General features: G+C 38.7%; 2 protein-coding genes across 2 annotated transcripts in view; both read left to right on the top strand.

The window, feature by feature from the left end:
* The window catches only part of LOC137873573 (dihydropyridine-sensitive L-type skeletal muscle calcium channel subunit alpha-1-like), a 32714-nt gene extending 21827 nt beyond the window's left edge, over positions 1 to 10887 (top strand). Inside the window, exons 34-42 of the mRNA XM_068711803.1 lie at positions 1337 to 1496; positions 1579 to 1706; positions 2297 to 2393; positions 3416 to 3518; positions 5548 to 5649; positions 6600 to 6730; positions 7195 to 7320; positions 9144 to 9298; positions 9740 to 10887. Coding sequence (XP_068567904.1) covers positions 1337 to 1496; positions 1579 to 1706; positions 2297 to 2393; positions 3416 to 3518; positions 5548 to 5649; positions 6600 to 6730; positions 7195 to 7320; positions 9144 to 9298; positions 9740 to 9749 — 1012 coding nt within the window. The 3' untranslated portion in view covers positions 9750 to 10887. The remainder of the gene's footprint in view (positions 1 to 1336; positions 1497 to 1578; positions 1707 to 2296; positions 2394 to 3415; positions 3519 to 5547; positions 5650 to 6599; positions 6731 to 7194; positions 7321 to 9143; positions 9299 to 9739) is intronic.
* A 2335-nt stretch (positions 10888 to 13222) lies between these two features.
* On the top strand, positions 13223 to 16611 carry kiss1 (KiSS-1 metastasis suppressor). Its single transcript, XM_068711673.1, has 3 exons — positions 13223 to 13248; positions 15278 to 15386; positions 16358 to 16611. The coding sequence occupies exons 2-3, from the start codon at positions 15314 to 15316 to the stop codon at positions 16579 to 16581; spliced, it is 297 nt and encodes a 98-aa protein (XP_068567774.1). The 5' UTR covers positions 13223 to 13248; positions 15278 to 15313; the 3' UTR covers positions 16582 to 16611.
* Positions 16612 to 20227: the final 3616 nt, after the last annotated feature.

The raw sequence follows: 20227 nt of genomic DNA, 5'->3' as shown, positions 1-20227 counted from the left end.
TAAAATGACTTGTTATAGAATTTAACCTTTTAATGCTCTCACCCTGGACAAAGAAACAGCATGCATGTAATACATTTCATACTACATTTGAGTATAAAGAAAATAAAAAATCCACACACACACACACACACACACACACACACACACACACACACACACACACACACACACACACACACACACACACACACTCAAACTGATCTATGGATTACGTAGTTTTTCATTATAATTATTCACTTTTATGGGGGGTGGGAATGTCACGGCCACAGATGGTCACTTGTGCTTGGATGCCAAGCTCAAAATGTCTTCTCTAATACAAACCTTTCAGAAGGCAAACCCAAGAGATTCAGGGGGAGGATGTGGCTCAGTGGGTAAAGCAAGTTGCTCTTATGCGCAAAGTTGGCAGTTCAATTCTCAGCTCCTACTGTTCGCATGTCCAAGTGTCCTTGAGCAAACCACACACTGCAGCCCACTGCTTAGGACACATTAATGCAGAGAATGCATGCTGCTGAGAGCTTTTCTCTCCGTCTGGTTGTTTTCCTATGAACTGAAACCACAATGAGCGAATGCACGGATCAAGTGAAGGACAGTCCTTTAAACAGGCATCAAGTAAGACCTCTTGTTTATTTACCAATGAAGGCAATGAAGGCACTCTATGTAGTCACACAGTAGTCATTAATACATTGTTAAATTGCCAATATGTTTTGTTTCTTCAGACTTCAATCATCCAATCCACCAAACAACACCAAACAAGAGTCAATGGCAGAATACGCTGTTTGGCATTGGCACAGAAGATTTGGCAAATTTTTCTTGGGAGCAACCCGCATACTCAGCTCTGCTGCTCTGCTGCTCATCCCACAAATGCATGTTCCGTACAAATGTGGCTCCATTTAAAAGGGAAATAAACAGGCTTTCCAACGGTATAAGATGTATTGTCAAGAAGCATTGTTACAACAAAGAAATAATCTACCAAACACAAATGTCCTTACTTTTTGTGTTATGTTTACAATGGGATGTATGTTAAATATGCGCTCATATGCATGTTTGCTAATATATGATGCATTAGAATAGTGACTGCATTATTAAGTCAGTACTTGCAGGAGGAATCTGTTTTAAATTGTAGAAATATTGACTTTTTGAAATGACATTAATACTTTCTGTAAATGTAATAATGCTGGTACAGTTTAACTCAAAATGAAATCAGAACTGTCATGCTAATCATTAACTTCCTGATTAAGTAGCACAAATGAGTACTGCAGTGTTGACAGATTTGCTCTTCAGTGTGAGTATCAGGTCAAAGATGTGATGGGAGACGTTTTGATATCTCGGTTGTCAGATGTGCTACGGGGGAGGCATGGCACGAAGTGATGCTAGCTTGTATGTACGGGAAGAAATGTGACCCCAAGTCGGACTACTTGCCCGGGGAAGAGTGCACCTGTGGATCCAACTTTGCCATCATCTACTTCATGAGTTTCTACATGCTCTGTGCCTTTTTGGTAAAGTAACACACATTCACAGTTGTAGTGTTTCTATACTGTACATCACTGCTCCTGGGTTATTCTTTTCATTGATTCACAGATCATCAACCTGTTTGTGGCTGTCATCATGGATAACTTTGACTACTTGACACGTGATTGGTCCATCCTTGGCCCCCAACACTTGGATGAGTTCAAGAAAATATGGGCAGAATACGATCCAGAGGCAACGTGAGTGTTTGTGTCAGAGGTCTGGTAATTATTCTCTAAAAACCCACTGTCTCTCTGCATTCGAGTAACGTGAAGCTGATGAGCACATAACGCATCGGCGCACAGCTGCAGGAGTATAGATCAGGCACAAGGTGGTGAAGATGTGCTGGATGAGACGCTGGAGTCCCCACAGTGCTCTGCGTCTGTCCATTGCAGCGATGTAGACTTACTGAATTCTAAAATCATACTTATTAGTATTATAGTATTGTATTAGAAGGTATTATTGAAGTTTATTGATGCTCTGTTTTGCAATTTTTTAATTCTATGTATATGTCATCTATGATCTTTGATTTCTACAATATATGATGGTAATTTAATCTTCATGTGAGGCGTCGGACTACATTGTGTTTGCAGTGTCACAAACTGAGGGCAGTACTGCTCATGTACACATTGATAGTTTGTTTAATAGATTGAATCCAAAGTGTATATTGTATTTTAACTTTGTCCTCCCCGCCACCAGGAGAGTGAGGAGAGTGTACCGCCGCTCTGGGAGACGGTCTGTCTGTATGTGTGTGAATATTAAATCCTTTATTTTACATTCTTTCTTACAGGGGGCGTATTAAGCACCTTGATGTGGTGACACTGCTACGAAGAATACCTCCTCCTCTGGGTTTTGGCAAGTTCTGTCCACACCGTATCGCCTGCAAGGTGAGAAATTTTTTTTAGCCAGAAGTCAGGTGTCACATGGTAATCCTAATGTAGTCACGCTGTTTGCTCTTCAGCGAAGTGGTGGTGAGTTTGGAATAAACCTCTGTGTGGTTCTTCCACTTCCAGCGTACTAAGGACAGATTTTGTTTTTAGAAGCAGAAGAGGTAATGCTCTATTTGAGTCTTATAGATTATTTAAAAATTTAAATGTATTTAAATGCTTTCTAACTTGCCACTGGTGAGCATCTGTTCATTTGGTCAGTGACTTAAGGCAGCTCGGGTAGTGAACAGTAAGGTTAAGCTGGTTTTATTTGAACAGGGTGAGAACCTTGCTATGTTTTGTTGTTTTATTCCATCATTTTTCATTGATATACTATATTTTGTGATTGGACAGTTGATCTTTTTTTCCCCTGGAAACTCATTTCTAATTGTCACAATGAGAAACAGTTGTTCGGTTATTAAAGACAAAAGACTAAAATTGCAATCTAATTGTATTCTATTTCACTGAACATTTCTCTTTGATTTTGTTTTATTTTATCAACAAGTTGCATGACAACGGCACAACAATAATCAAGTGTTGAACTGGGCAGTGTCTGCTGTAAAGCCCAGTAATTCTTTTTTTTACTTGGTGTCTATGAATCCAGTTTGAGATATATCATAAGAATAATAATAATAAGAATAGCAACGTTAGGATGTATGAGACAGTTCAGCGTCGCAACTGTGACTTTGGAAGATACCACATTGATTTGTCTAGACTGAAACCTTGAGCTCCGGTATGTTGTGGAATGTATTTTTGTACAGAATGACGACTGTGAATTGTTTATGTTTTAATGACTAATTTCCCTGTAAAAAACAGGGAAATTATAACAGCAGGCAAAACTTGTTTTAGTGTAAATAATGGCCCCTAAAATGCCTGATTGACTGAAAACAAACTGAACATGCATTTATCAAAATCAATTAATATTTTATAGCACTGTTCCTCACATGTCTGCATTATCTGCTTGTGTGTGTTTGTTTGAACAGAGGCTGGTCTCCATGAACATGCCTCTGAACAGCGATGGAACAGTCACCTTCAACGCCACACTGTTTGCTCTGGTCAGAACTGCACTGAAAATAAAGACGGAAGGTTTGTGCTCTCCATACATAATGCGTATCATATATTATGTCAGTCATTTTGAGTGAAAATGGGTTAGAAATGGAGCAACCTCATTTCCAAACAACGGTCTGTAGATTCATGCGTCATCATATTAACCTGCTCAGGGGCTCAAGGGCAGAAATGAGTGAGTTCCAGTCAACTCACAGACGCCATCTTAACTCTTTCTAGTAATAAAGCAATGTCTTTATTAGTAATGGTTCATTTTTATAATAACAATGCATCAAATGACAATGTGAGAACAATGTGAACCTATAGAGAACTAGAAGGGGAAGACCTCAAACAACGCCATGACCTTTCATATTAATGATCGTGGTGACCGTGGAGAGCAGGGCCGCCTTTCAATCAGCGGTTCGATCCCCGGCTCCTGCTCCGCTAGTCTCATGTCAATGTGTCCTTGAGCAAGACACTTAACCCCAAAATTGCTCCCGTAGCTGCGTCTATGGTAGATAGATACTGAATTGTAAGTCGCTTTGGATAAAAGCGTCTGCTAAATGACTGTAATGTAATGTAATGTAATGTAAAGTGAAACATAATTTGTGTATCCGACCTGTGATGTACAGTATGGATTATTCCTTGGCCAATTCCATCAAGATTTATGGAAATTGGGTCAGTAGTTTTTTGATAATCCTGCTGACAAACAATCAAAGAAACCAAACTGAGACTTGGTGGAGCTCATTATCAGCTGAGCCTGCAGCTCCTCTCAGCTTTAAAGAACTTTAGAACTATCCAGTCTACGTTTTGGGCCACAGGAGGTAGCTGTTCTGTCCAGAAGTTCTAAAAACTCATTGTACACAAACAACAGACGGACACAGGTAGTGACTAGCTGGTGAACATAGTGAAGCGAATGTGAAGGAGTTAGTGGAGACTAAATGAAATGATATTACTCCACAACTGTGTGTGAAAAACTAACGGTGGCACGTTTGCCGTATCAATTTAAAAAGTGATGATAAGTGAATGTTTTGATCACGACATGTTTCTGCTGCCCCTGAGTAGGAAAGCATCAGTTATATCAGGTATTAGACCCTTATGCCAGTAGATATTGTGCATATTTGTAGAATTCCCATGAAGTCCTAAATCTCTTTAGGGCTGTGATATAATCAGTCTCGTTTTCAAGGTGGCAGTCTGTCAGAAGATATGTAGCAGTGTGTGTTCACTCTAGCCTGAATGTAGTCTCTCATTGGCTGTGACGATCATTTGTGTGTTTTAAGAATATTCAACTCACTCTTTCCTGTTTTGTGGATAAATCACAGTCCGTGCTTTAACTTTGAAACCACATAAGAACAAACTCCATGTTGAGTAGTTCTATTAATAAAGTACCGTTTGTATAATAACATACACAGTACAAAGATATTTAGATAATTATCTATGTTTATAAGAATATTATGAACATTATGAAGGGTTGAAAATGAGAAAATAAGTGATGCAGACTTTTAGCCATGCTAGCATAGCTTTGGTTGTTCATCACTGCAGGATTGTCCGGTCACCAAGACGACCTAATAAAGAAAGATTGTGGTGATTCCATAACTTTTAACCTAACAAAACTGCGTGTGGTTTGTGAATTTAAATCATATATTTCTGTAATCAAAGGCCTCTTATTCCTTAATTTAGCACTAAATGACAAAACCCTCCATCTTTGGTGCTCTTGGTGGAGAACCATGTGATTTCTGTGTTTCTGCTGCGATGGCTAAGCTTCTCCATATCACTGAGGACCGTCCTATAGACAGTGAGCATGGACTTCCTCTTCAACAGAAATCAAATAAGGCTGTGTGGTGTTTAGTCACTGTATTTACTGGACAATAGTTCACTACTGGCAACATTATACTATTTTACAGTAGTTGGTCTATGTGACCACTGCTGAAGAATGTAATTGAACCAGTAGGTTTGCTACATTTAGCTACATTTACTCCGGTTTTTGGGGGATTGTACCAATTCAAATGTTGCTTGTCTTGAATGTCAGTAATGTCCTTTGTCTCATTATTGTGTTTCTTCTATTGGTCAGGTAACTTTGAACAAGCCAACGAGGAGCTGAGGGGAATCATCAAGAAGATCTGGAAGCGCACCAGTATGAAGCTTCTGGATCAAGTCATCCCACCTATAGGAGGTCAGCATTCATGAAGGTTGAGAAAGAAACGGCAGTTTTCAGGAAGATATGCATGCATACATACATACATACACGGAGCCAAGTACGCTAAATTTAGCCTCCAAGAAAAACATCAAATTGTTATGAGAACAGAAATGTGCTTAAATATATGTTTACATTTATATAACTACATGTACAATATTTTTACACTTGAATAAACAATAATCAAATGCAGAGACCGTTATTTAACAATATGTTAGGAGTAGTTACATTTATACAGTCTTACAGTTACAACCGGCCCTTTGAGGGCCACCATGATGCTGATGTGGACCAGGGTAGACCAGGGTCGACCCCCCTGCTCTATGTAATCTGTGTGTCCACCAGTGGCCTCAGCTCACATTTAGCCTTTGTTTAGTTATTGTTGGACTGGACACTTTAGATGAGGGGCTGTCTTATGTTTTTATTTATTGTTTTGTTTCAAAGGTCTTCACATTTTTTTCATTTCCTGAAACAAACAGAGAGATTGTGAATAAAAATAATTATGTAGAAAGTCCGCCTTCCAAAGAGTTTTGTCAATTTGAAGACACAATCGTAGATGAAAAGCAAAAGTATTGATCTTGAAATCTGAAATGTATTATAATATATATAACATTTTTTCAATTCAAATGCAATTTATATTACTTTCTGGACTATCATTTCATATGCTTTTTCTCCAATTCTATATTTCTTAAGTTACTAAACAATCATTATTAAATCTTGGGATAAGTGCCCATTTTTCACACTTTTGCAAACTTTTTTCCACTGATTTTGAATTTGCAATTGTACCAGATATACAACTCGATCTGCTTTCTGTCAATGCTCAATGCTTCAAAGACGAGCCTGATGAGTCTGACACACAGTACAGGCGATTAACCCTTTAAAAGAATCTAATAGCTTTTCCACACTTAACAAGCACTTCTGTGTTTTCACAGATGATGAGGTGACGGTGGGAAAGTTCTATGCTACTTTCCTAATCCAGGATTATTTCAGGAAAATGAAGAAAAGACAAGAAGAGTACTATGGTTACCGGCCCACCAATAAATCTGCTACCCATGAGATACAGGTAAGTAATTAACGGTATATGAAGTGTAGTTAATTAGAAGAGTGAGTGTTTATCAAGCATGGGAAGTTTTGGACCGTTTGGAACCAGTCCAGTGGAGTTATATCAGCTTTTTTGATGAGGAATCACATAAAGTAGCCGTCCGCGGTTCGATCCCCGGCTCCTGCTCCGCTAGTCTCATGTCGATGTGTCCTTGAGCAAGACACTTAACCCCAAAATGTCTCCCGTAGCTGTGCCTACGGTGTAGAAATGTGACAGAATCTGAATTGTAAGTCGCTTTGGATAAAAGCGTCTGCTAAATGACTGTAATGTAATGTAATGATGCATATAGCTGCAGTAAATAGGAAAACAAATCCCCATAAGTTTGGGCTCCAATTATGAATTATTGACCTATAGATGATAGTGCCACCTGAAGGGGTTTCATTTTAGTTTTCTGCACTAACTATACCTTTATCTGTGTCCATCAGGCAGGGTTGAGGAACATTGAGGAGGAGGCGGCCCCAGAGCTCCATAGAGCCATCTCTGGAGACCTTGTGACTGAAGAAGAGATGGACAGAGCTCCTGACGAAGCTGCAGAGGAGGGCATCTTCAGGGTAACAGGGATAGAACCATGAATGGATAGTATGGAAGGAATTATACAGTGTTTTACAAACAGCCTCATTCGTCTTCAGTTAAACAGGACTCTAGGAACGCCTATCTGAAAACAATGATCAACTGCTATTGGATGTTGAAAGTATACTTCTTCAAGGAAGTGAATCGCACCACACTCATCTCTAATTTCCATCCTACTGCATTGTAATATTTTGGAACTGCAAATCTTGCTGTTTCAAAACATCAAATGAAAAACAAAATGTAGGCGTGTTCTGGCACTAGTGTGCACTATAACACAATAAGGGAGTGCATTTGTATTGTCCTGATATAGAAAGATGGATTTAAACGCCATGTTAGGAGATTACTTCACCACGCTGTAATAAAGCCTGTAATGATACAGCTCCAGGCCAGCCACTCAAGGTAGTCCTATCTTCAACTATTGTCATTATTCGGAATAAAAAGAATTAAGAGATGCCAACTATTAGTCAGTCACATCTTTACAGCTTTAGTAATGATCATTCCTGACAAATAAAAATATGAACAAAAAACAAGCGTGATGCATATATATACGTGTATATATATATATATATATAAATATATATATATGTGTATATATATATATATATATATATATATATATATATATATATATATATATATATATATATATATATTAGTGCTGGGCAATGATTCATTATTTTTTTGCGATTAAACTTCAATAATGAATTCAAAAGTAGTGTATTGCTCACTTGTATTTTGAGGTACTGCTGTATGAACAAAAGTACAATAACATTTGGTTTGAATCACTTTAAACAGATCAGGTTCTTTTTAACAGCAGTGTTCTTCACACAGTATCAGTTATATTTCTACTATCTGTGCTCAGTGTGTGACTGTATTTAAACGTTCCACTGCTGTGCAACATGAATACAATGTTCCACACGTTTCATCAACATGTGTGTCTTCTGTCTTCATACAGTCAGAGCATGTGAACGCAGCTCCCACTGTTCATCAACATAATGCACCGTAACTCCGAGGTGACTATGGTTACCCGGCGATGTCCGATAGTCTCCGGTGAGAGCGACGGCCGGTGCGCGTTGTGACTCTGTCTCTTTTGTAGTCCTCTCCTCTTCGTACGACTCGTGTGTTCTTCTGGTGACGGTGCGTCTGGAGGGAGGCTCCTACGTGACGTCATTCATGATCCTGAGAACGTTCCTCAGACCGACGTCTTCTCAACACTAGTCGTCCTGCAGTTTGTATCTCTCCACTTCTCTGTGGCGTCTGTTAGTTTGTCTTTAGTTTATCTCTACTGCACGCTGCATCAACGTAGTGATGAAGACTCCTCCACACGCTGCATCAACGTAGTGATGAAGACTCCTCCACACGCTGCACCAACGTAGTGATGAAGACTCCTCCACACGCTGCATCAACGTAGTGATGAAGACTCCTCCACACGCTGCATCAACGTAGTGATAAAGACTCCTCCACACGCTGCATCAACGTAGTGATGAAGACTCCTCCACCGCTGCCAGTGAGAAACGGACCTTCAAAATAATAATAAAAAAAACCAACTGTGTTAACGCGCGATAAAATAATTGTCGGCGTTAATTAATGAATGCGTTAACGTGATAATAACGCGTTAACTGGCCCAGCACTAATAAATATATATACTGTCTGACTGTAATATATATATATATATATATATATATAGCTATATATATTACAGTCAGACAGTCTGAATGTTTATGTGTAATTTTTGTATTAGTATGTGTGACAAATGTGTAAACTATGATTATATCTATCTGTGAATGTATGTTCTCTAAAACAGAGACAAGGTAGTCTTTTTGGAAACCCCTCGGACCCGTTCTCTGTGGAGAGTGAGTTAACCAACACCAACCAGGCCACTAGCCAGCGCCCTCTGCAGATGGCAGAAGGAGTCATCAATGACAATATAAATATCACCAACAGCAACACAGCTCACAGGTATGTTTATTAACAAGCAAACAAATACATTAAACATCAATTTGAACCATTCACCCCATTCTTTCATCTATTATCATTGCATCCACCATTGTCAGACATGATGTATATGTGTACACATAATGTCGACAACTATGGCGACTGTGGGTCAGTGGTAAAACTGAGTCGTCCTTCAATCAGAGGATCGGCGGTTCGATCCCCAGCTCCGCTAGCTATGTCGATGTGTTCATGGGCAAGTCAAAGATCTGGACCCATGCAGGCAAGGAGAGAGAGGGATGGGTAATCGAACCAGGGGCATAGCAGCTATAAAGACGCTGTAAAGCACTCATGTAGCCTCTGCTGTTCTTTATTCTGATGGTGATTTACTCCATAGTTAGCTGGTTTGCATGTTTGCCTAAACTGAGATTACGTGTCCTTTTCATTCTCCTCCCTTTGTTTTCTCAGCCTTCATTAACAGAAGTGTGGAACAACTGCCCCCTGAAGTATTGTGACAGACGTCAACGGTCAAAGACACAACCTTTGATTTCAGCAAAATGGAGATAGTCGGAGTTTCTCAACGGCTGCAAAAGGACTGTGAGGAAAGGGGCGGCCAACCCCACTTGCAACCAGTGTAGAGCAAGAAGCTTAGGACCAGAACTCTAATGCTCATCATTAACGTTGAGTGCTCAGACATGTACTACCACAGAAAGACTGTTTCCTTCATATAATCAGAAACATTGGGCTTGTTTTTTTATTTCAAAATTATTTCTCCAGACCATAATTCCTGCTTTGTTAAAGAAAACAAGAATCAAATGTCTGAAGCTCCCGCTGCTGCTCTGACAACAGACGGCCGGACGTCACGGACGTCACAAAGCTTCAGACACGCCCCCTTGAGAGCCTCACCAGCGAGGATTTGGCATTTCTGCTTTTTCGCTGTATTGAAAGCGTACCAAACCGTGGCTCCACTGCATCGCTTTGAACCGAACAGAGTATTTGTTTAACTGTTACACCCCTATTTTGTATATATAAAATAAAAGTAAAATAATTTTAGATTGAATATCTTTTTTTCTTTGTGAACCTGCTGACGTCTTATCAGAACATAAAACAACGACATACTGCTTTGAGTGTTTTTATTGATCCAGGTGATCCAGGTGATCCAGGTGATCAAGGTGATCCAGGTGATCCAGGTGTTACATATACCTCCATGTAGACTGAGACCATCCCAGGCCAGACCAAGCCCCTGTCATCCAGTGGCTGCAAGATGACCTAGGTGCTAGATACTCCACTACGTTTTCCAGCTAGTTGCTAACTTTCGATGAGACTGAACCAAAACCATGAAGTTATGGGCTGTAAAACAAAAACACTGAGCTGGAAGAAACTAAAATGTTCAGCAGAATTGAGGCAAAGTTGGGGATCATTCTGTGGGTTTGTTTAAGTGTTACATTATTACAGTCATTTGATCCCTCTTTAATATCAAACACATATTTAATAATGCAAATGTATTTATACAAGGATCACTGCATGCATTGACCTGGTTCAGACATTAAGGGTGTTGTATGTCTACGTTATACAGTTGTTGACCTTTAGTTTGTGTGGTGTTTCAGTGTGTTTGAACTGAGTGTGATTAAAGTCTAAATGCAACAGCATCTGTATCTGTGGTGTTGTGAGTTAAAGAGATGAAAGACCTCACTGATAGTGGTGCAACGGATCCTTAAACTCATGGATCAGAGTCCATGATAAGGTTAAAACAAATCTTGTCATTAATAGTTTTAATAATGATGTATTATAAGCTGCTTAGAAGTATTTAAACAGTTCATAATTCATCTCTAATATCTATTTAATTAAATTAATGTTAAAACATCTCCTACAACTGAATATATAAAAGTTTCTCACCAGCACTACATTTTACAGACTACATGTCAACACATCATGATAACGTTATAATTTACCTTCATGAACGCATCATGATGTAACTGAACGGAACCTTCGCTCTCCTCTCAATCTAAACACAACATTATCAAATCAGCTACAAGAAAAGCATAAATGCTGATCTCCTGATTGCATATTTTACTGAATATTAATTAATAGTTACTACTATTAACTAATAATTAATAATAGTCCCACCTTGAACTCTAGTTCAAGTCGGGACTGAGCACTGTATGAAAGGTAAGGAGGCACCTCACGCTGCCAGTGTGCTCTCTGAAATCACACACATGAAAACACAAAGCAGAAATAACAGCACATCTTCTTTATGGCAGTCAGTATTGTGTAATCGTTGTGTGAAAGGGGCTGAAGATTGTGTTATCAAAGAGTAGGTGTGCAGCCCACCAGGGGCACACCTGGAGAAGGGGTAGCATGAAGAATGCTAACCCTTTGCAGGTGGTTAGTTAGCAACAGTTTGGTGATCTACTGGAAGCTAGTGTAAATATATTGCAACGCTAAATGCTTCAGGACATGTGTTCTGTCCATGCAAAGTAATCCACAATTGACAGTTTGTTGTTTATGGATTGGAGTCTCTGTGTCGGTGGACCGGCCTCACCTCAGCTGTTTCATTGTCTGTGAAAGAAGTCTTAATGAAGTGTTCCTGGTTGTCTGGAGTCGTGGTGGTATGATCCAGGGGAAGTGATACTTTGGTTTGATTGATTGCTGTAAAGCAGCGGTTGCATTTTCTCCTTAGCCAAAATGTATAATATTTATAAAAAATATCAAAATCAAAGAGTATTTTCACTACCTTATCATTTCTTCTTAGCTACTTATTCTATTTTGCCATCCCTCATCAACATAGTGAATATGTTGATTTCTGTGCCCTGTGCTATGTACTTATTCCCAACACTAGTCCTCTGTGAGGCTTCATTACTCTTCTAAACATGTGACCCGTAGGAGTCAGCACCACAAATGAGTGTGGGTTAAAGTGGAATAAGTCTTTCAATAACTTCAATTATTAAGTATTAATTAAGTATTTATTGAGGATTTTACGTCTAAAGCTAAGAAAGTGTTCCCCAAATGTGTTTCTTTAAAAAATGGTGTCATTGAAACTTTTGTTTATTGTAAAAAAATGTGGATTTCTAAAAGATTAGGATTTCTAATCTCTATTGGGGATGATTCATTATTATTATTAATTTTGATACAGGACATGGAAGTCATACAGACAGTGCTGCTAATCAGCCACGCACCAACATGACTCCCTCCTCACTGATGCTCTACACCTCTGCTGTTACAGACCACACTGCTGGCAATGCTCTGCCTCCTCCACCCTTTTGTAGTTCAGAGTTCATTTTGCAAATGGTTGAAATGGTATTCAAAGTTGACTTCGAGCTCATTCCTGTATACCGGGGGTTTATGCATAGTGCTCCCTGTTTTGGGCTAAATCCAGGGAGCCACCAGCGCCAAGTTGAACTGTTTTTCCATTTGTTGCAATAAATGGTTCAAAATCGATGACGAGAGTGTTCCTGACTGAAGAAGTGTACTTGCTTGTAGTCAATAAAACATTACACATTGCAAATGAGGAAGAAGATCTCTAATTATTCCTTTCATGCTTACTTGAGGATAACTTATTTTTATTATTGGATAACTCATATTGTCCATGAGGCAAAAGACTCACACAGAAGAAGACAACACGTGTTTTTTCTTCAGTTACAGAAAATGCACATGTCCTCCAGTGTATATTTTTAGTTTCTATTATAAAGCCCACTTCACTTTCTCTGGGTGATTATTGTCATGACCTCTAGGTCTTTGTCTCGAACAAGAACCTCATTCCAGGTCTATTGTGGAAAGTAACCAAACCCAAAGGAATCAACATTCAGGAATTTGACTCATCTTTGTAAGATGAGGAGTGATGCTGCAGCACCACACACACACACTCTACCAACCAGTGGTCAGTGATGATGACGCAGGAGGTGTCACCCTTTAAAAGAGACCCCTGGTCCAGGAGGGGGGGGGGCACTCGCCAGTCAGCGCTCGCTTTCAACACACAGGTAAGATCACAGCATCGCATTTCACATCCACTCATGCTCTGTTTGTACGTCCAGTACGTCTTTGATTGATGATGTGAGAATGTAGTAAAGGCATCAGTGTGTGTGTGTGTGTGTGTGTGTGTGTGTGTGTGTGTGTGTGTGTGTGTGTGTGTGTGTGTGTGTGTGATGGAGACAATGGTCACAGCCACCATTAAACTGCAGCTGGATGGGGAGAGGGTCCAGGTCCAGTCCTCTCTCAGTGAATGAAACACACGAAAGGACTACTGAAGCAACGAATTCTTGAGTTGAGGTTAAAACGAGTTTGTTTATTTCTTCTGCTGACGTCTCAAATAAAGCTCAACATGTTGCATCATGTAGGAGTTAATGACAGTAAGAGTAGCACTGGGCCTTAAATGAAAGCATCGTAGTCTCTTAGAGATGATGCTGATCACACTGTGAGGTGAGTCTCTAGAAGCTCTAGGACAAAAACCCCGTGATTCATTTTAGTTTGATATTATTTTGTATTATTTTTTTTAATGATATGCTATTATCATGATCACTGATGTTCTTTGTTAAGTGACATTTAATTCAAAATGAATGATCATGTTTAAATAAGATACGTTCGTGTTGTCATTGTCCTCTCATTAATATATTAATCTCTTCTGGATGAAATTTACCTGGTGGGATATTTTCAGTCTCCAAATCTTCTCTTTTTGAGATTTATTTGTCTGTGGTTTGCCTAAAAACAGCAGGTTTAATACAGAAATGATTACAGAATGACATTCACAATACATAAATAAAAGGAACTGCTACTGCTTCATTTCAGATTCAGTGTGAGTTTGAGAGTGCAGAGTTTGCCTCCAGCATCAGATAAATATTTGTTTCCTTTCTGAAAAGGGTTAGGGTTAGGAAGGAAGTTGACAGGAAGCTGAATTTACTTCAAAGTTCATGTCTGCACCAAATCTGCATGTTGATCAATAACTGCTGAGAGATGTAAGAGGTGGATGACTGAGTGCTGTGGCTTAGACAGAAGGTCCACAGGTCCTAAGGAAGCTGCTCCGAAAGTATAGCTGTAGCAAAGTTCCAGCATTAAAAGTAGTTAAGCTACAGCAACACTACACTTTATGTGAAGAAACTTGAATAGGGTTATGGTTTAAGAAAAGAGTTGGACCTTGGACTTTGGTTTAATATCTAACAATAATTTCAAAATTGCAAGAAATCCTGAAAAATGCAAAAAATAACCAAGCCTCAGAGGTTCACACACACACACACACACACACACACACACACACACACACACACACACACACACACACACACACACACACACACATAGCTGTGCATTCCAAACATGACCATGGACGTAAACAACAGGCACTGATGAATTATTGATCAAAAACATGTATGTTTTTCATCTCTGTGGGGTGTGTTGGTGCTGAGGTCAGAGTGACGCATTACCCAGCAACCAGTATCCCTCTGCAGTCAGTCAGTCTGTGTGAAAGGACTCTACTAGTCCATGTTACACACTCAGTCAGTCTGTGTGAAAGGACTCTACTGGTCCATGTTACACACTCAGTCAGTCTGTGTGAAAGGACTTTATTGGTCCATGTTACACACTCAGTCAGTCTGTGTGAAAGGACTCTACTGGTCCATGTTACACACTCAGTCAGTCTGTGTGAAAGGACTCTACTGGTCCATGTTACAGAGAAGCGACTGGACAGGTTTCCGTACACAGTTCCTAATTATGGGATTGTGGCGAATAAAGGTCTGCTTTAAGTATTCTTCAAGTGTGGAGGAAGGTCTCATCCGTTCAATAGAGAGGTGATATATGTTTTGGTTTATTATATGCTTCAAATAACAGCGAGGAATTGAGTAACAGACTCAATCAAATGTAAAGTGTCTGACTAACGCTGCCTGCAATCCATGTCATGTTTAGTGACCTTTACATAAATATGTAAGTCAATCCATACACAACAGTATCCATACACTGTTTGAATCTGTCTTCCCCCTACAACCTAATGGCATTTGAATCATGTTTGTCTGCTTGCAGAGGAATTTCAGCATCTCTAACATACTGACTGTCACGATGGCCCGACTCATTGTTGCTCTGATGATGGCTGCTTTGTCAACAGAGGTCTACACTGCCTACTACAGTGAAGGTACAGTCAGAGTTTTAAAAGCATTCTGCAAATACAGTGCATAGAAAACCTTGGATCAGACTGCCTTTGTGTCGTCAGAACAATCACAACACAGCTTTGACACGAGGATGGTCCGGCTCACAGTATTGCACTCAGCTGTAGTGGACATGTACAAAGTGACAGAAATCGTTGTGATAAATAATGAAAAAAGAGACACAGCTGACCGATCACTGCGTGACGCCGGTATGGTGTCAGATTGTTGGGGGCTTTTTGGCACTTTAACCGTTCGGCAACCAAAGTGCTTCACAAGCTTCTTTTCTAATCAAATGATATTTTTGTCTGATACATTTGAAGTAGCTTCTGTGTGTTGACTTTACATTTTAAACCATCATCATTAAGCTGGATGAACATTTTAAATAAGCTCAAGTTGCAAAGCTACATGAAATTCTATAAAATGTTCAGGTACTTTTAATTTGCTTGATTAGCACATTTCATGTCTGCATACAGTTATTTTGTCACACATTCATTTATATTTAAATTCACTCATTTCCAATTAATTCTAACCTAAAGGCCCTACTGAATGAGGTAGGAAAGGGTCTCAACGAAGGTGGTTCCTGCTGGTTCTTACACTTCCCATAATGTAGCTTTTCCTGCCAGATACAATCACAATGGTCTCATCAAGCTTATGGACGGTGCTTCAGTGCTAAAACTGAACAAGTGGAATGTTTGAGGAGCTCAACCCAAAAAGAGCCAATAAAAGCAAACAGAGGTTAAATGTATGTCTTTGTTCAAATTGAGTTTTTATTGAAATTTGTTATCAATTGACTAATTAATTGACGATGTTTTTACAATTCATATGAATGAATAAATTGCTGTCTTATTTCTCCTCTGCTTATAGTTCATGTTTTGACTGATCAGCTGTTCAACCCTAGTCAATAAGCATTTATGAATAAAGGTGGAAGTCAGAGATCTTTGTCTTGCTTGTCCTTCAGATCAGGAAATACTCAAAGCCCTGGAAGAGTTAAGCCATGCATCAATACCTCCATCTGCAAAGAGATCTGGGAATGTACCTGCTGATGAGGTCCATTCAGCTGAGGGAACATTTCCCAGGACAGTGTGGTGGATGTCAAAGGTGGTCCTCCCTCAGACCATCAGGAAACGTCAAGATGTGTCCTCGTTCAACCTCAACTCCTTCGGTCTACGCTACGGGAAATGACAGGAAACCCCCCGGCCTCTCTGGTTCTTCTGTGTTAGTTTGGATTTAGGTCTGATTGTATTTTAATAAAAGTTGTACATTCAGAGTAATAAAATAACAATGTAAGTGTTAAGGCTCAATAAAAAGATCAGCTAAAGATTGTTAAATACTCCTCTGTGTGACCCGACAATGAACGCTCCAAACAGGACTTTACAAAGTTCACAAAGATATTATTTTAATTATTAAATGTTAAAAATATATCAATTAAATTAAAATAAAATGTGAGGTAAGCATTAAATCTTGTGAAATAAATCTTATTATATTAACATTTAGTATATTTAGTATTTACTATGCAGAATAGAATGCTTGTGTTGACTTTGTTTCATCAGAGTACATCACAGCTGGACAGACCTAACTGTTAAAACAAGTCTCTATGCTGAACCTGGCCACATGTAAACCATGAGCTCACACTGTAGAGCAGAACACAACGTGGCACTGGATCCTACAGAACCGAACGAGTTTAACCAAACCTAACCATCGGTGTGTCATCATCTTTGTGACATGTGATGGTTTATTTTGGTTTTAGAGGCACCAACATTTCATGTTTTTCAGCTGATAAGGTTATCAGATCAAAACACCTAATTGGGTCATTTTAGAATGCGATGACAAATGACAATTTTTTTTTCATTTAGTTTGGACAAAAACAAAATATGTGGTTGGTCCATGCTCTCCAGAATGACACACATATCTTTTCTGATCTCATGCCACTATGGTTCAGGTTTTGTTAGGTTTAGAAACTAAAATAACTAAATAATAACTAAAATAAGGGAGAGAGCTCACTTTGCGTGGCAGCTGGATTCTGGCGATGTCATGAGATCACAATCGTGGGGCCACATATCACCAACATCTGTCTTAACGGGCTTCATTGTGTCTAGAAAGCCAGAGCACAGACCAATCGGTGTCATGTGAGGATCAACTGGCGGCTAGGGGTGTGGCTTAAGTGCGTGACGACACACGCGACTGTTTGTTCTAAACAACAATGGACCTCCTGAAGAGGTTATCGTAGATGCGGTAGCATCAGTTCTATCAGAACCGGAACCGGATCTTCATTGAAAGATGAGCAAAGAACGACACAAACAAAACATATTCTCTCTTTTCTTGACTGGCTTCATTAACTAATAGATGGTTCATCCAATCACCTGCTACGTGTTGTTGTTTTAAGTGCCAGCCCTTCTCACACGGTTCTGTGTGAAAAGCATTTGGCGGGGTTCCAATGACAACCAATGGTTAGGAAAGGTTAAAAGAAACCAACTGTCTATAGAGCAAACAGGAAGTGAACAGCATGTGGAAAAGGCTAATGTTCTGTTGACCCATTCATCCTTTCCATTCATTAGTGCCTACCTCTGCAACATGTGTTGCACTATCATCACTATCATCTTCCTTCTTTGCTCCTGAGAGTCATAATTACTATGACATAAATACTGCACTTGAATGTAAACATGTAATGTTTTTGTGCATTTCCTGATACAATGTAGTCTCAGTCAGGAGGACTTGTACAGATGAGTAATTTTGAGACCTGATCAAATTTCCTTTCATTTAATCTCCATTTCCTGCTGTGTGGTAAACCACAAGTTTCCACTCAAGCAACAGGTTTCACTGGGTTTCCTGATTGGTTTTAATTGCTGAGCTCTTTTGAGTTGATGTAGTACACTTAGACCTGAGGGCACGAAGATGATAAATACCCTACTTAATGCACTCAAACAAATAATCAAAACATATTATCATTATTGAGTCTGGATCTGCAAGACGCGAAAATGAAGAGCTGTCCTGTGAAACTGTTCCTGTTTCTGTTCCTTACAGTACAGGGTAAGTGATGTTGATTTGACAGAAATATCGGATTCATACAGAACTGTTGGTGTAGGCTTTGAGATGGGGGGGCGGCAAGGCCCCAAAAAATCTTAAAAAACAAAGAATATCATTAATGTTCATTGAAAAAAGTGTAAATTCCTAAAATTCATCCAACATTGCAATGTAAAATAAATAGATGGGGGGTGTACTCCACAGTATCTGTTACACGAATGCTTAAGTGCCCATAAGGCTTCTTCAACAGGTATCGGATAGCAGAGAGGAGATCAACTCCCCTAGACACATGAAGTCTTATGTCCTCACATTTTCTCGGATTTCTTTTTCCTAACAAGTTCACCTTCCCACGATCACTCTGTGATTTTTTTATTGGGTTTATGATATCTAATACTAGCATTGTGTACTCTCTTGTCTCTACTCTTACCAATGCCGGTGTAGGTTTGTAACAGTTTGTAACAGTATTGACTGATCATTGTTGAATGTGTTCATGCTGATTCTTTGGGATTTGAGTTAGCTCCAGTTGAAAAACTTTCTGCCTCTCCGTACCTCTGTGAATGTCACTCAGGTTCAGCTTTACAATGTTTTCTCTCCTTGAACAAGTTTTAATCAACTTTGTTTTTTAAGAAATCCCTTTCATTTCATATTGCTGGAGTTATATAACCCCACGAACACGTTCTGGCAGTATGTATCATCTCAGTATATTATGATAATACTATATTAATTGCACATTTGGGGCGATTTCATACAAATCATGAACCTGTGACATTTTGGCACATTTTCAAAGATTCTCAACAAAACAAAAAGTCACTAGCTTGAAAAAGGACACTGTTCCAACATAACATTTGAGCACTTCATTATTGTATACATTGTATCTACATGGTGTGTTTTCCTAAATAAAAATGTGTTTCATCAAATGACCCCGACAGTGAAGGAGGGCTGGTTCTCATGATACAACAAGCGCATCATGCTCCGTATACCATAATCATATTTAACATGCCTCTATTACATGTGAAATATGTAATAATCTAGAACATTATAATATTTAACATGCCTCTATTACAAATTTAAAGATGTAATAATCATTAATAAAAATATATAACATTTCTCTATTATATGTTAAAGATCTAACAACCTGTTATAATCTTGAACACGTCTATATTACATGTAAAATATGAATCTTTAACAAAAATAAAATTAATAAAATGCAACTTGCCTCCAACCAATAACAACATAATAGTCTATAACATAACTGTATTACATGTGAAAGATAAAATATTCTTGTACATAATTATCTTCAACATATTACAGACAAAATTATGTAATATATAACATCATATTTTAATTTTTAATATTCCTCTTCTACGTAATACTCTTTATTATGCCTCTATTACATAGATGCAATAATCTTAAACATAATTAAAGATGTAATAATCTAGAACATAATAATATTTAACATGCCTCTATTACCTGTGAAATATGTAATAATCTATAACATGATCATATATAACATGCCTCTAATACATGTTAAATATGTAATAATCTACAACATAATAATCTATAACATAATTAAAGATGTAATAATCTATAACATGATTATATTTAACATGCCTCTATTACATGTTAAAGATGTAATAATCTAGAACATAATAATCTTCAACATGTCTATATTGCATGCTAAAGAATGTAAAGATCTTGTTAAGGGCAGGAGTCAGAGATCCTCCTGCATCTGATGTAGAATGGAGATTTCCGGTGCTGCTGTTGTGTCGTAATACTTTGCGTATCAGTTACAAGCGGCGCACTCAGC

This window comes from Cebidichthys violaceus, unplaced genomic scaffold, assembly GCF_023349555.1.
Source record: "Cebidichthys violaceus isolate CVI_PGR_0920_01 unplaced genomic scaffold, fCebVio1.0.p SCAF_17, whole genome shotgun sequence".
Classification (NCBI taxonomy): domain Eukaryota; kingdom Metazoa; phylum Chordata; class Actinopteri; order Perciformes; family Stichaeidae; genus Cebidichthys; species Cebidichthys violaceus.
Note: the sequence above shows the minus strand (reverse complement) of the source record. Positions and strands in the feature narration are given on the sequence as shown.

Coding starts and splice junctions, on each gene's coding strand:
- kiss1 (XM_068711673.1), top strand. CDS start 15,314: ATGGCCCGACTCATTGTTGCTCTGATGATGGCTGCTTTGTCAACAGAG. Junction 15,387..16,357: donor CACTGCCTACTACAGTGAAG/GTACAGTCAGAG, acceptor CTTGTCCTTCAG/ATCAGGAAATACTCAAAGCC.